The following is a 17,309-nucleotide window of genomic DNA, read 5'->3' on the forward strand; positions in this document are numbered from 1 at the left end:
GTCACGGTGACGGGCAGGATTCCCACTACTAATCGGAGAGGATTAAATCTTTATATGGCTAATGGGATTTGTCCTTTCATGAACATGAGTGTTATTTTAGGATGCTTTGTGATACATTCTTAAGATGTTGAGCCATTTTGGGGCATCATTCTGGCATGTCCTTTTTATCTTCGTCATCTCTGTGCTGATATCAGACTCTGGGTATGTCGCCAACTTATGCTCATTTGAATTTGTTGGACCAAAAGAAACTGACACAGCATGTGTTATAACACAGGGAAAAACTGGCGATTTCAACAACTCTTTTTGGCTGGACCGCAGACGGCCCCAAAAGTCTGTCAGTGAGTGAGTGACAATTGTCGGCCAAGTGTTGGAGTTTCCTCACTTTCCTTCAAAACGAAAAGGCGAGAACAGTCTGTTATGCAAATGAGCCCGTCCAGCGCGTCACGTCGGCTCATGAAACTTTAACCAAGCTGTCAAACTAGGCGATCTTGTTCTAAAATGAAACGAGATTCAGCAGTGCCATAGACTATTTCTTAAAATGTTTTCAGAAGTAGATTTTGGTGGATTGTTTAGACGGAATAACAGAAAGTTTACGAGCAGGCCGTAATGTTGTTTCATGTTTGAAATGGCAAGCAGAAAACCATGGACCAATCAGGTGCATTCAATGCTAGGGTACATCACCGCTAGAACGGCCAGTTGAGTGGAGCAGCGCGTCCCCTAGTGTCCTCGCCGGACCTGGTGGACATGTACTGCTGGATTTAACATTATAGACATGACCACTGACTATTTGTGTAACAATTTAGCCACAATTTCACAGACTACTCATGTAGGGAATGGGAATCGCAGAGCATTCTGAGGCGCGTCGCCATTTTTGGATGGTAGCTTACGGAGCTACGTTAGACTGTCATTGTCTGTCACCGGTCTATTCATCTGTCAATTGTTCATCATAAGAAATGTATAAAGTATGTGCAAAAGACAAATACCCATATGAAGAGAAGCTGACAGAGGCAAGGGGGCCATATATTACAAAACTGAAGTTATTTAATGATATCCATCCTTAAGAGTTAGGAGGACCTTGACAGCCTGCCACCCATGACAGTCACTGATGTGTTTTGGCGTTAGTGAACACCTCTCAGCAGTTCAAAATATGTAATAAATCTTTAGAGGCCGATGTCCAGTTTACAAACGGGTAGATATACGACATTAAGATCTACAAGCCAAATGTCAACATCAATGCCTACACAATCATCCTAACAAAGACAGCAAATGTTATGCTAACGGAATACTAAGAAAACGTCGGCCAATACTGCATATTTAATCTACCGGTATCTTACAAAATGAAACCCATAACGTTAGCCTACCTTTGAGTCTGACTGTATACTATATAAACTACAATTCGGCTTTTGAATCTCATTCACTGTGCAGTGTTTTGTGTTAGCTTTTGACACTTGCAGTAAACAGCCAGCGGATAGCACTCTTACCCTTTATCCTCCAAAAATGTCCGACTTGCTGTCGGTAACGTCACATTCCCATTCCATAAACTAGGTTTTGACCGAGTCTTGCTTTCACATGGGTTTGCCTGTTAATATATACTCAGTAACCGCACGCTTCTTGTTTTTAATATGAGGTCTTAGCTAGTATTAAAAGGCATTGCTGTATTTATATTATATATATTGTTGTATGTTTGTTTTAAGGCTGCAACTAACTATTTTTATTATTGATTAATCTGCTGATTATTTTCTTGATTAATCGTTTGGTCTATGAAACATCAGAAAACTGTAAAACGAGCCCAATTTAACGTCTTGTTTTGTCTGTCTAACAGTCCAAAACCCAAACATATTCAATTTACTATAATGTGAGACCAAGAAATTCTCACATTTCAGAACCTGCACCAGCATTTTAGTTTGAAAACAGACTTATTGTTAAAATCATTTTGTGGGCCTTCAAGCGGCCCATGACCACCACCACTAGATGTTTGTGATGACATTGCTTGTTGTCTTGTTTTTAGGGAGGTTTGGGAGCTGGACCCTCCTGAGGTGGTGAACTCGGTCCTGCAGTACGCTGCCTGGGGAGTTCAAGGCCAACAACTGGTGAGAACACACAGAAAAACACTCCACAGCCTCTCCCTGCCTTTCAGCACCACCTTACTTTGCCTGCATTAGCTTTATTGCATTTCAGGGTGAGTTTAAGTTTGAACTCACATGTTTTATTTTCTATACATTTACTTATTTATGTGTCACACCTGAAGCTTACAGTAATTAAGTCATTGTGAAAGCATGTTTATTTTCAAGGATGCAAGGTTTCAAGGTTACTGTGATGAAAAGCACATAATTTTCCACAATGATGTCTGACTGCAGTTACAACCCAGTCGCCAGAAAAAAATTTTGGCATTTTACGTTTCTGCAAACCACGGGATACATTGAATGTCGATGTTTGTGAACTGAGAATACGTTTCATAAATACATTTCATATCAGCCTCTTGTCAGGCTTGCAGAAACGCACAATACCTAAACAAAGCACAGTGGTTTCATTCTCTGCTCAGGTACACATGATTCCTCTATATCTTTACATAGACAATAGATGTTTGCTGCTATATTAATGTTCTGGATATTGCATAGAGAACCTTTAAAGTCAGAAAAAAAATTATGGTTTGTGTTAAAATAATAACATAACCAGTGCTTTAAGTGGAAAAAAACAAGTGCCAGTTCTCTCTTATTCACATGTTGACATATCAGCAATCTCTTGTGACTTATTCCTGTATATTCATTATTTCTTTAAGCATGTTATACTGTGTCAGTCATAATCAGCTGTGGTTTTATTACTATTGTTATACTTGGGCTATGCATCTCCTATAGTAGGCCTATAATACTCCAATAATATTCCAACTGGAACATTATAGGGTTAAGGTGGTGTGTTTGTATATAGTGTTAATAGTTAAAGGGCTTTCCTGTGTTATTTGTAGCATCACTCTATAATATATTATAGGATGTCTATAGGCTGGAATCAACAGCAGCCAGCTAGCCAGACAGGCAGGTACACATGCAGAGCTGAGGTGTGTGAGCTGTTCATTCAGGTTTTAGGAGCAGAGTCCCAGTCAGGAAGCTCATACATATTATACAGAGACTCATTCTGAATTCATACAGGGAATAAAAGATACTAGGAGATATTGAGTTTGGGGGTCCTGCCCCATGAACATTATTTATCAGCCTTCGTCTGAACATTCAATTCTTCTGGAAATCTTTCCCCTGTAAAATGATATTCTATAAATCAAAAGAGCAGATTCAGAAAACGTATGTTTCATTAATTATATTTTATACTTTAAAAATGTTCTGACACAGTTCACTAATTATTTTACAAAAAGGACGTGAACACTGTATTGATAAATTACAGCACCCTCGTTCCCCGCCACCCCCCCACCCCCCCCACCCCCCCTGTGTCTTTCGTCGGCTCGTCCAGATGCTCTCCACATTATTTTTTATGCTCATACGCTTATGAGGTGCAGCAGAGAAGAGTACCGGCAGCTTGTGAGAAGTGCCGGTGCGCAAGAAAAAGTCACGGTATGCCCTTCGAGCACTGAACGTCACAATATAAATAAATAACAACTACCCTTAACAGACTTTCTTAAGCAACGTTACATAAGAAGTGTAAAATCAACGTTGACTTCCGGTTTCACACGGGACACGAACGGCAGTCTCCTGGGTGATAGTTCTGTGTTTATTTGACCCTCCCATTCGCCCGTAGTGGACTTTCTTCCTTGTTATACTCCTTATTATACCATGTAACTTTCAATAACGGTCGCTCGCTGTTCTACTTCACTTGCTCTGACCAAATGCAAAAAATGTCGACATTCAGCAAATCCATGGTTTGCAGAAAAGTACAATGCCAACATGTTTTCCAGACCGACCGATTCCAACCAATTAATTAATAAACACATTTAATCAAAGCACATGCTTTCCTTGTATCCATTCATTATCTGTAAACATTTATCCTGTTCAGGCTAGCGGGAGGCTGGAGCCAATCCCACCTGACATTGGGAGAAGGCAGGGTACACCCTGGACAGGTTGCCGGACTATCAAAGGGCTGACATATAGAGACAGACAACCATTCACACTCAAATTCACACTTACGGGCAATTTAGAGTCAACAATGAACCCAACTTGCATGTCTTTGGACTGTGGGTGGAAGCCGGAGAAAACCCACGCTAACACGGGGAGAATATGCAAACACAGAGGGGCTCCAAGCCGGATTCGAACCTGCTGTGAAGCGACAATGCTAACCACTACACCGCCATGCTGCCCCTGCTTTCCCTTTTATAACGTAATTAAATCGGCGAGCACAGAAAATCATTAGTTTGTAATGTAGCCTTCAACTCCAGCATATTTGTTGTTGAGTCCAACGGTCTTTATCTGGCATCAGAATTTCTTTAGAAAAATAAAACTCAGTAATTTGAAGGCTCTGTGGGTGTGGAGCCAACAAAATATGAATTAATGCCGACCTCCAGGCCTGGATGACATGAGTGTGTTCCTGCTTTTACCGCATGTGTAGTTGAACTGTGAGGACACACAAAAAAAAAGTGTTTTTAGTGCCATGCGCTTCGAATTAGAATTACCCGCTCTATTCATAGTGTACTTCAATTTTTGGGGGAGCCTAATTAGATGCAAATTTTCTCCCATCATACCTTTTTTTTTTATCTATTACGGACAGATGGGGAGGATTTTTTTGTTGACATCTAAAAGGCTAAAGCACAGTGGAGCTGCCTTGTCCACATTTGCAAATTTCAGCGTGTAATATTTGAGCATAAATCAAACAGGACTCCATTAGGAAGTCATTATGGTGATAAGGAGGTGGGACATAGACAGATGTGAAGGCTTTCTAGCTCTCGAGTAGCATGCGCAGCATCATTAGCCTGAAGTGCATCTTTGGAAACAGTGACATAACGTGTGTACATAACAATTCTTTGGGAATTTGTGTATTCTTATTAGGATGCCAGAAAGTTACGTTTGGAATATGAATTAGGGCCATTCTTTCATTACGTCTTAAGCAATGCATTGGACACACATGGCAACAAGTCGCAAGTTTCCTAATTAGGTGTTATTTAAATGTCTTTGATCATTTGTGACTGCATATCAGGGAGTCTGACAATGTTGGCTCCCAGATAAGATCGCACCCTATGCAAACATGAATTATAATGAATTCAGTTAGTAGCGTTGTACAACTCGAGCCCCATTTTTTAGCCCATATTTGTTTACACTGACAAATTCACACATTAAAATGATGCCAAATTAGCCATTAGAAGTTCCTATTTGCAATATCCACATGGATGTACAGACAGCTATCACTGGATTACTTTGATACTGAAGAAAACTTAAAAACATGATGATTCTAGGGAGCTTTTTTTTATGATTTGTAAGCAGCTCTATGGATGTTTAATTTGAATGGTGATAAAGGTATCAGAGATATTGGAGAGTGTAAGTCCCACTTAATCTTAAAATATGTTTTTCATGTCTGTGTGTTCAGACTTGACTTGACTTGAGAAGGAGTGACATTTTTTTTAAGCGTGGTTTGGCAATCGGGGCCGGACTAAGGGTTTTAAAAATAAGGGTTTACTTAATTGCCTCCCCTCAAAAATGGAGGAAAAAAATATTGTAGCCGTCTGTGGACACCCAGAGCTACTATAGTACCTCATATTTGTACAGAGACTGGACAAAACTCTTTGTATAGATATATGTGTCTATGGTATGAACAGCAACGTCACTGCCATCGATGATGTTATCGTTAGCAGCTACAATGTTCGCATAGCCTGGCACCGATTAATCCAAACTCCATTCAGAAAACGAGCATTTTAAAAGTTGTTTGCTTGTCATCTTGCAGACAGACCTGACAAAGCATGAATTACGATTGTATGTAGTTATTTTAGCATCTCGTGGATTCGTTTATTGCAACTAAATCACAGCACGATCTGTTTATTTTGGGTTCATACCGCTGTAGCAACGTATAGCTTGCTTACATTGAATTATAGTGAATAGAGCGCTGCCAGATGATGTTATGACGATGTATCTGGGACTTCCACAACATGTACAAAGCAGCAATAGTGGTTCTTATGGCCATGGTTGATGAAACGTTGTTGGTATCTACATGAAGGTAAGCCCCTCCTCCTCTCCGGCACGTCTATTGCGAGTGATGCGAATGAACACAATTGATCCTGCGGTCAAACTCACATGAGGCGAACATTTGCTTTGCATTTGGTGTGAACGCAGCATAATTTTCAAATATAGTTGAAAAGGAACTACTTTACATTCACAAAACATTTTTTTTCCAAAGTTACTTGGTTGTTATTACTGTTTTAACTTAAAGCAATGTCATCTAGATATAATGTAATAAATCTCACTTTCTTTGTGGTGGCAGCATATATAAGAAAAACAATATCTAAATGTCCTATTTCCCAGGCCCAGATCTCTGAAACACTTCTATAATTTGATCAAACCTGCAGCAATAAAACCTCAAATGGCTGATTATAATCGCCCCACAGTTGTAGTAATGAGCACTCCCATTTTCCGAATAGAACTTGGTTCTCGCAGTCGGCTGGTAGATAATCATTTCTCTGAACCTTTTAGCACATGCATAGACTGCCTTCTGGACTGATGATATCTTGATGCCAGATAGCCAGACAGCAGAAGGCCCTGCAGACTGTGAGGTTGCGTCAGTGCAAAAAGAGGCCTCTTGCTCATGAATTGTTGTGGAAGATCGCATAAGACCACAGACCTCTGCCTTTTTTGGAAAGGCCGAAGGAATATTCTGTTTCTTAGACAGGCTTTTGTCTGCGTAACGTTGACAGATGTTTGTTTGACTAGTTGGATTTGCATTTTGTGTCGTGTGTCAGCTAAGGCCAGCGTTGTTTTTTTCTACAGGGAAATGTCAGTAGCACTCTTCACTCTCAGTTTTCTTCAATATTGAAGTCATCCAGTGATCGCTGACTGTAAATCCATGGGCATATTGCAAACAGATACCAGTCCCTCCAGGAAGTGGTGATGTTGTGACTGCAACAATTCACCCAAATTCAACCAATCCCTGTAATTTTTGCGTGACCTTGCAAATTTTTCCAATCACCGCAACTTTTCCACAGATTTGACGGATTATAGCAGTCGCCCGAGCCCATGTCACCAACTCTCTTCCTCCTTCTTGTGAAGATCGGTGATAATCTGTGCTCACCTTCACTTCTCCCATTGGACCGAATAGACCCAGTACCTGCTGCTAGTCTCCTAAAGGTGCAGGGCAGTGGCCAAACCAAGTGTCAGTGTCATATTTCAGATTTGTTGCCAATCACATTTACATACGTGTGCCTCCAGATAGTTAACGTCGGCACACAGCGGCACCAACAGTAACGTTAAAGCCACACACACAACATGTCATTGGTTTGGGAAGTTCTTCAGCGTGAGTGAAGGAGACATAAAGCTCGCAATATCCGCAGTGTCAGACTTTGAATACCCTTCAGGTAGAGGGTTCTGGGTTTGGGATTTTAATTTGCTGCTTACTGCTTTGGAGGAGTAACACATTTACTTCCACAAAGTTTACAGTACATTAGAGTTAATCACTTGATGGATTTACTGATACTGCCTTGCACCTTTTAATCCTAAAAGAATAGTTTGGAAGCTTGAGCAGATACTGTGTGTATTTAATGTAATAATTCTTAATCCAGTGGATGTGTGCTAAAGTTGTGAAGCCTGAAATCTGGCACATACTTGAAACTTTTGGAGCCGTGCGCCGGTGCTCCTCTTTCGCAGCATTTCTCTATTCCTCACGATATAATATTTAAGTCGTGACTGTGTGTGCTTCCTCTCTACAGATCTACATATTTGAAAATAACATCTACTACCAATCAGATGTCAAGAGTAACTCCCTCAGGCTGACATCCTCGGGGAAGGAAGGGATCGTCTTCAATGGGATCGCTGACTGGCTCTATGAAGGTACATCATTCAGTCTAAGGGCAAAACTAGTCAAAGCGTGCCGTTCAGACTTTTTCCTGGTAGCTTTTTGAAGAAAACCATGCCAGAATCTCAATGGCAAACTTGATGTCATATAATGACGTGTTGAGGAAACTGCACCGCCACGGTGGGGTTTTATTGCACAGATACAGAAGATAATATCGAACTTAATTTCCAAAGTGTTTGCAGACTGTCTCATTAAACTGTAAATGTCCGTGTTGAGAAACATGACCTTGTAAAAGGCAATGATTAAATATTCATAGTGTTTGTTCTAGTGCAGATATCGCCCCACTGGGTGTAGAGGAGTCGTTTATGTGCTTTAAGTAAACACAAACTGCATGCACTGAGCGACTTAGACCAATCTCTCAGGAGAAAAGAATATTATGTAAATCTTACAAGCGACGGCAATAACTGCATTGTTGTCTCGCCTTCTTTTTTTTTTCCTTTTATTTTGAATTCTATGTGTGAAGTATAACAATGTAGCAATCAGTAATGGTTGACCCCAAAGTTAGAACTTCATTTATTACTTCTTTTGTCATTTTAACTTTACCACTTCAACGTGTTTGCTTCTGTGTCTGTATGTGAAGCATGTTTTAGTGTATAACCATTAAGGACTACATGAGAAAAAAAAAATGTATGATTAGTTTGCGATTAATCACGGTTAACTATGGAAATATGAATAATCGCGATTCAATATTTTATCGAGTGAGCCCTAGTTATTTTGTTTTATAAGACGGTAAACATCATACTTTCTGATCCTTAAATGTCAAGATTGATTTGTAGAAGAATGTTGCTCATCTTGTGTCTCCTTCCAAACAGAGGAGATCCTTCAGACCCATGTGGCCCACTGGTGGTCACCTGACGGAGAGAGGTTGGCCTTCCTGGTCCTTAATGACAGTCTGGTGCCCAACATGGCGTTACCCCGCTTCACCGGCATGACATACCCCAAAGGAAAACACTATCCATACCCTAAGGTAAACATTGTTTAGAAGACACACACCATGCCATAATATCACTGCACAGTTTACACACTGGATACATGACCATTAGCCATTCTTCCAGGCAAATATGATGAACAAGTTATGGGTTGTCCCTGTTACCCTGTTGGGGTATGTTGTTTTTTTTAATTTTAAAATTATTTTGTGAACCCAGTTTGTCTTCCAACAAAACATGTCCATAGGATAATCCAAAGGCAAATACACCTGAACAAGACCAGTATGAAATGTTATACCTGTTCTCTACAAAAAAAACATATAGGCTATTGCACTAATTGCAATATTTGTGATTCTAGTATTGTAACAACTTCATATCCCAGTTTGACATTTTCAACTCAGTTTGAAATCAGCGAGCTAAGAGAAAAACAGGTTTTGTTGTCAGTCTCTCAGAGTCTGTGTAAAGCCGCCACGATCCACGGGGAGCCTGTACATTGTAAAAGAAGCAGGACACAATTTTCCCCACTGACAGCAGCCTCGCTTGAACGGAGTGACATACACACCGCAGTGATCATGCACAGATAATACACAAAGTAGTTGGCTGGCTACAATAGCTTTGCCCATCTTTGATTGAAAGCAACACCTGTTGTTCTCTCCGTAGACCTTTATACGGGTTCTCTCTGTGCATCATTGGAAGGCATTTGTTTAGGAAACACGGGAAATCAAAGCGGAGCGAGTTGTTGCAGGTGGAGTGAAAAAGAAAACTACAAAGAAACCCAAATTAACGTGTAGAATTCATTTAACATCATACAGCACTGATCCCAACAGTGTTCTAATGTCTGAGGGAAGGTTTCTCGTGGATTTGCGGGCAGAACAACGTTCAAACAAAAACAATGACAGAATGCAAATGCCCGTTCTTTACTATTGTAATTCTTATTGCTTCAGTGAAGTGTTTCTCCAATGCATCATGTTCAATCAGCAGTCTGCTGTTTAGTTTGTCACACAAAACTCCTCACAGATTCTGCATAACAACACATGCATAATTGTCTTAACTCTATGTGCATTTCGAAGAGTTTAAAGGGGCTTTTAAAGCAATGTTCTCCATGAATTATTCAAAAATAACTTCATCATTGCACAGCACTTTATAAGTCACACTCTATAAGTCACATTTTGGATGTTGCGTAAAGCATTTGATGATGTGAGGCTTTTGTCTAAAGTCTGGACTGTTGGTTCTGCATGCAGGCTGGTCAACCCAACCCGGCGGTGAAGCTCTATGTAGTCAATCTTTACGGGCCGACGCACACGCTGGAGCTCATGCCTCCAGAGACGCTCAAGCTACGGTGAGAAGAGCTGCATTTTGTTTGTCAAACTTTTTGCATCAGCTGCTGTGCCACTGGAAAGGGAGACTTTTGACATTTTAAACTTCAGATGATAATTTTTGCTCGCTAGACACTCGGCACCTTTAATTGGGAAATGGTGTGCACTGCAGCTTGCTGTGCCCCTGCATTGCAGTAGCAGTAGCTTTAACTTTTACTCTCAATGAGGATAGCTAACAAACTGAAGGACAAACTATGACCAGCAAATCCCAGCCTGCATGAGTTTGGTGAGGCAAAACACTTTTTTTTATTATGTCACAAGGAATGCAGCTGCTTCTGTCATTTCAACATATTTTAGAGACCTCATGATAACCGTCAGATTTTATAAGATCCCATCACTGAATGCCAAAGCTGTTAATGCATCTCTTGTGACTGTATGTCAACAGGACTTCTTCATACTCTATTTCTCTGCACCACATGTATAAATATATTTTATTGTGCTGGACTGGAGTTTTGGACCACTACAGAGACATCTCTTGTACTGTACTAACATGAAAAGGCTGTGTAGAAGAGACACGGCAATTGAAAAGCAGCAGTTTGATACTGTAGTAATTTGTTAGAGTTGTAAGGACCAGGAAGCTGAGAAACTAACCTGCATCCTTGGTTCAATAACCAACTTTCATCTTCAGTAATGTTATTTACCAATGCATCAAATATGATGGCTGTGGCTCAGAGATAGAGAAAGTTGCCCACCAATTGGAAGGTCGGTGGTTTGATCCACGGCTCAGCACACCTTTTTCATGTCTGTGGCACAGGTTCATTTTAATGAGCAGATGCTAGAGGGGTACCTAGAGCGTCATAGTTTGAAACGTAAGTCCACCAAGCTGCGGTATTTGATGAGTTGGGAGTGAGAATCTGTTGGTTATTTACTACTAAACTGCTCATTAAAATTAACCTCTGCCACACACATGTATAAGATGTGCTGTGGCTACATAATCCTATTCATAATATACATAACAATGACCTTGACATAGAATCTGTCCAAAATATGTAATCTTCTGAAGGGATGCACCGATACCGGATCGGATATCGGGCCAATACTGACGCAAATAGATGTATCGGGTATCGGTGACAATAGGGCCGATCTATTCAATTCAATTCTATACGTATATACTATTTACATTATAGACTGGAATTTGTTTAAGTTTTGACCAATTTGTTGCTGCATTAAATAGGTTTAATTGATATTCCTGTTCTTTTCAAAGATTTTTTTACCAAGTTTGGTGTACGATTTATTATTTTGATAATAAAGAACAATTCAGTAAATGCATATTCATGTATTTATTTGTTACATTTTATTTTATAAAGTTAGGAAAGCAATGTTTCCTTACACATAAAAGAACGAATAACTATTAACGATTGATTAAACACTGGTATCGGCCGATACCCAAAGCCCAGCCTTCTGTTTGTGTGTAGTGTAATATAACTTGAAATAACCAGTATAATTCTACTGTTTTTCATAGGGAGCATTATGTGACCATGGTGAAGTGGATCAGCAAGACCAAGACATCTGTCAGGTGGTTGAACCGGGCCCAGAACATCTCCATTCTGACTGTGTGTGACACCACCACCGGAGCCTGCGTCACGGTATGTGTGTGTGTGTATGAGAGAAGGAAGAAAAGAAGCGTGTCCTTGGGTAGAAAAGGAGACTTTGTGTTTACGTTGGCAAAGTATCATCTAATCTATTGTCGGCTTAATAAATGCTTAGAATGCAACATGATGCTCCACAATTACTTCACGTAACCCCTGCCATACTTTAGTCGAGTGCTCGTTGCAGGGTTTGTATTTGATGAAGCCTATAACACTTCTTGACTTATGATATCTGATTTGATTTCCTAGGTAACACTCCTACCTGTCAAGTGTTTGTTCCCAGCACTTGTTTGTTCTTGGCATTTCAAATCATTCTCCTGTTTTTATCCACTGAGTGGTTGCCATCTGCTCTGTGGGATCTAAGTAAGAACAGTGGCATCTATTATTCATGTTAGACAGAAAGTACAAGTGCCTTTAGTATTTTTGTGAGACACTCATTAACCTTTTCAGCAGTTACGCTGACGAGCATTGTCTTGTAAAGTCCATACCTTACATTTTTGTTCGTAGAGAAATGGTTGAAGGTGGGCGGATCATCCTAAAAGAATTGATACTACCAGTACTAAGTCTTGTTTTGAGTATCAATACTAGCATTGATAGGACGGATGGCAAAAGCAATCCATCCATCACGTTGGATCCCATTCTGGGAACATGAACACTCTTGTTAGTGCTGCAGTATTTGGATCTTTGCTGCTGTTGTGATCACCTCTTTAGTTCGGGGAAGTCACAACACGAACATTGTTTTAATTACCATGGAGACTGTCTTGTGTTTAAACACGCATGCGATTAATTAACAGAGAGTAGGAAAATAAAAAAGAAATGCCTCATGTGTGACAAATTATTTGGTGGTAATTAAAAGGAATTCAGAAGTAGCCTGTCAATTATGCATTCACCTCATAAATCATGACATATTTCTCTCACATGATAATACATCAGGTGCTGTTAACATTAAAGGTGGAGTCAGTGATTTTAAATCAATACATTTTGTGGCAAATTCAGTCACGGTCTGCTTGCTGTCCGTTCTGTGTGTGCGCTGAACAAAAAAAAAGGCTGGTGTTCACACACAACCCTGGCTCTGTAAAAGAGAAACAAACAAAGAGGCTCGGACTGTACCACATAACTCTATTTGCACAGGACAGGGGAAAGGCCATGGTGTATGAAGTAGGGCTGTCAATCGATTAAAATATTTAATCGTGATTAATCACATGATTGTCCATAGTCAATCGTGATTAATTGCAAATTTATTGCACATTTTTTATCTGTGGAAAATGTACCTTAAAGTGAGATCTGTCAAGTTTTTAATACTCTTATCAACATTGGAGTGGGCAAATATGCTTGCTTAATGCAAATGTGTGTATATACTGTATGTATTACTGGAAATCAATTAACAACACAAAACAAATATTGTCAAGAAACCCTCACAGGTACTGCATTTAGCATAAAAAATATGCTCAAATCATAACATGGCAAACTGCAGCCCAACAGGCAACAACAGCTGTCAGTGTGTCAGTGTGCTGACTTGACTATGACTTGCCCCAAACTGCATGTGATTATCATAAAGTGGGCAGGTCTGTAAAGGGGAGATTCGTGGGTACCCATAAAACCCATTTTCATTCACATATCTTGAGGTCAGAGGTCAAGGGACCCCTTTGAAAATGGCCATGACAGTTTTTCCTCGCCAAAATTTAGCGATAGTTTGGAGAGTTATTTCGCCTCCTTCTCGACAGGCTCAAAACTGAGCCTGCTACAGTAGTGGGTTTAAAACAAATTTGTGTTAACGCGTTATTATCTCGTTAACTTTGACATTCCTAGTATAAAGATAAAGGCGTTCGAGCGAGAGGGACGGTAAATCTGTAGGGGGGTATTTGTTTGGGTGTTGAGCTCAAATATCTATACAATAATATATAACAGTCTTCCTCCAGAATCACTGACTATATCTTTAATTAGTATCAAGTCATCAATATCGATATTGATATCAGTGATTCTGCTCTGCCTAGTTACGGGTGCTAAGCTATGATTGAACAATCGCGTTTGAGGGCAGGGTTTAGCGAACAGTCAGCCGTGAGAACACAATGCCAGGGAGGAGTAAACAGCACATTAAAGAGACAATAGAAACAGCTTTAGATAGTTATTGTGACTGACCAGCACTAGCATGGTCCTGACTTGCTACAGTCGATCACCAACTAGCCCTGCGAGTAGTCCCAAGTCACTAAATCTCTTGTTTACGACGACATACCGATGAACTTCTCTTTGCCACTTGGTGTCAACTGTTAAACTAATAATTTTTTTAAAGAAAACTTTGCTGAAATTGCAGCACAGCAGCCGGAATAAACTCTCCACATTTGGATGACAAAGAGCAGTGTTAACCCGGCAGTTGAATTGTAGGACTCACAGACCGCTTTCCGGTTCTGTGGTTCCTGATTTGGTGTGATCTGCACCAACAAACATGCCGCCCAGCCAAGAGGCAGCTTAGCTCAGACCTGGACACAGCGTCCAGCCTCCTCTGCCAAAACCCCGGCTTCCTCTCATGCATGTTTGGTTTGAAACGATGGCTCAGACTGGGAATGGTGTCCCCAGTGGCGTATTCAAATAAACGACAAAATAAGGGGTCCATTATGTGACAGATTATTCTGCCTGGAAAATATTCCACTGAAGTGCTATTCCAAAATAAGTTTTACCAAATAAAAAACACTTTCACAAGTGTTCTGCTGACATAAAAGGAATTTCATTTTGTGAGAAAGAATGTGATTACACTGCATCTGCAACACTGCTCTATTGTTCACTATATGAAAACCTCTGTGCACCAAGTAGAAGTATAACGCAGGACCCAGAAAGAAAGACTGATGGGTGAATTGACACCAGACTGACATTTTGCTCTTCCATCTTTTTCAGAGACATGAAGAAAGCTCTGAGCTCTGGCTTTCCAAGCAGGTAAAGTGCTCCCCGCTCCATATGTCATGGTCTATACTTAATATTTTTGAAAGCATGTGCTCCAGTGCTGTAATTTCACTTGATGTCATTCAGTCTATCTCAGTATCTTTCAAAACATAAAGGACATGTTCACCTATTTCCCACCCAGTCTCTATGTATTACAGTGAAGGCTGGTCCATACTGTAGATGCAGAGGAGGTTGCTCCTCCTCTATTTTTGAGAGGCAAAAGGGAGATCAAAATCTAAAAAAAAATAGTAATTGGTTGAAATAAACCATTACCAAATCTTATTATCAATTATAAAATATTTTTTCTTTGGAAAAAATCCATTATTCAAATCCTGATTAAGATGCCGCAACAGTGACACCTGAAGGGCAGAGGGGAATGGGCAGCCTGTGTGTGTTGTGGGCATCGTGGGGGGTAGAGGAGGATGGCAGGTCCTCGTCCTCCCTTGAGGCGGGACCTCTGCTATCAGTTCAATGCATTTCATTTTTTTCATGCTTATCTGTGATTGGCCAAAACACGTTAAATGACGCTCAAAGGTTAACATCCTCCTGTCCTCCCCAATTTTTTGAGTCACCAGCCGCCACTCTCCTCAATACTCTGTATTGTGAAAGAAGGCTCTATTCATCGCCTGGAATCCTACACCTGATGATGCAAACACAGAATGAGCGGCAGCAAGAAGGACTCACGTCGGCCCCTCGAATCATTCTCTTCAGCTGATGAAACCGTGACACTCTTGAAGCAGCAGGGACCTGTGGCTTCAGTATCACCTGTAGGATTTAGGAGCAGAGAAAATAGCCTCCCTTGGAGATATTGAAATGCACTGGGTGCACTTAAATCAGTGTTTCCCAGATATGTGCAAAAATTGCAGCATTTGAATAAGCTTTTCTTGTCAGAATGGACTTCTGGGAAGCATGAATGCACTGTGGAATTTACTTGTTTAATCATCAACTCCTTCACTTGTGTAGTAATGTCAACAGAGCCATGGACATTCAACAGCCTGGCATCTAATAAAAGCCAGCAAGGCCGAAGCATTACACTGTATCACTAGCTCCATTTAGATATGGCTCTATTTATTTATTTTCTTCCAAAGGAGAGAGTGCAGTCTTCACTCAGCTTTAGCATTTTTTATTTACTTAGGAAGCAGAGATGGAGGCCGAGGAGAGAACGTTTCTGGCAGGATTTGATCATATAGCCCTGCAGCCGTACATGTTTGGCTGTAGCGATGTGGGTGATTTAAGCAATTGTCAATCTTGGCATACAGAGCTGCCTGTCTTTGTTAAGGTGGTAATCTGCGAGATGCTCATTTACTGACTGTTAGGCTGTGTCAGCGCAGAGAGTGGGCCTCTGCTAACGGAGTTTTATGTAAGATTGTCTCAAACGCCAAAGGCTTCATCCTGGGTAAACTCTCTCAATCTGAGACAGAATGTGTTGTGTTACTGAGTTAGATATTTGGGTTTCACAAATTTAAACTTGATGAACTAACTGTAAACCACTCAGTTGAAGCTGCAGTGGGTAGAAATGGAGCAAATGTGATTAAAAAAAAAGTTTTTTTTTATAAAACGGTCACTATATCCTGACAGTAGCGCATGAGACAGGTAATCTGAAAACAACAAACAGATTTCACAGACCGGAGGAAAACAACCAGTCAGAGCTGATCTGGAGTCTGCTATCCAGCTGCCGTCTATGCTAACTACCTTTTTCCCTTCCTGGAAAAGGGTTCACCCACTGTTACAGCTGCCTAGATAACAGGAAAAAAGACATTTATTAAAATAAAGATGTTGCAGATTACAATTTTCAGGCTGTAAAAGTGGTTTGACTGAGGCCATCTGGACATCACTCATCACCATTTTAATCCACTTGTTCATGCTGTTGAAGTCAAGGGTATACATATTGCAAGCCTCTGAAAACAGGTTACTTATTATCATGCGTCACACCTTTTTACGACAATAAACAGAAATCAGACATGGTTGGAAAATCTTATTCTTGTCTAATGTTTACACCCAGCCTTAAATAGGAATGTGTTGATTGATGCTGCGGACTTTATGCGTCTTTGCTTTCTGCAGAATCAAGAACCGGTGTTCTCCAAAGATGGCAGCAGATTCTTCCTGAGTGTCCCGGTCAAACAAGGAGGACGTGGAGAGTTCCATCACATCGCCATGTTCACCACACAGGTGGAGGTCCAGTTTATAGTCACTTACCCTTAAGTTGATACATACAGCCACAGCTTTCACACCCAAAGGATTTGGCTAAATGCTTGATTCCAGCAGGATGGATGCTGTGTGTCACCACAGCTTTAATAGAGCTGTTTTATTTAATGTGCAGCCAAGTGTATACTCTCAAATAGCTTAACCAAAAATTGGGGAAATTACTCACAGCAGCCCTTATTTGTCATGCTGTTGTTGAGCCGCTAATTGAAGTGTTGCCATAATCAAGAAACTTCTCTCAAATGATTTATGATACTTTCCTACCAAACAGCACAGGCCCAGTAAAGAGAGCC

The 17,309-nt window shown here is 40.5% G+C and overlaps 1 protein-coding gene across 4 annotated transcripts in view; it reads left to right on the plus strand.

Annotated features, from left to right (window-relative positions):
- LOC119500190 (inactive dipeptidyl peptidase 10-like) overlaps window positions 1–17,309 on the plus strand; it is a 235,965-nt gene that overhangs the window by 181,823 nt on the left and 36,833 nt on the right. For all 4 annotated transcript variants that reach the window (XR_005209574.1, XR_005209575.1, XM_037789794.1 and 1 more), the window contains exons 7-13: window positions 2,009–2,090; window positions 7,844–7,964; window positions 8,802–8,956; window positions 10,157–10,254; window positions 11,754–11,877; window positions 14,770–14,808; window positions 16,876–16,983. Coding sequence is in view for 2 of the 4 variants with exons in the window: in XM_037789794.1 (XP_037645722.1) it covers window positions 2,009–2,090; window positions 7,844–7,964; window positions 8,802–8,956; window positions 10,157–10,254; window positions 11,754–11,877; window positions 14,770–14,808; window positions 16,876–16,983 (727 nt within the window). In the remaining 2 variants the exon portion in view is untranslated. The remainder of the gene's footprint in view (window positions 1–2,008; window positions 2,091–7,843; window positions 7,965–8,801; window positions 8,957–10,156; window positions 10,255–11,753; window positions 11,878–14,769; window positions 14,809–16,875; window positions 16,984–17,309) is intronic.

This window comes from Sebastes umbrosus, chromosome 13, assembly GCF_015220745.1.
Source record: "Sebastes umbrosus isolate fSebUmb1 chromosome 13, fSebUmb1.pri, whole genome shotgun sequence".
NCBI lineage: Eukaryota > Metazoa > Chordata > Actinopteri > Perciformes > Sebastidae > Sebastes > Sebastes umbrosus.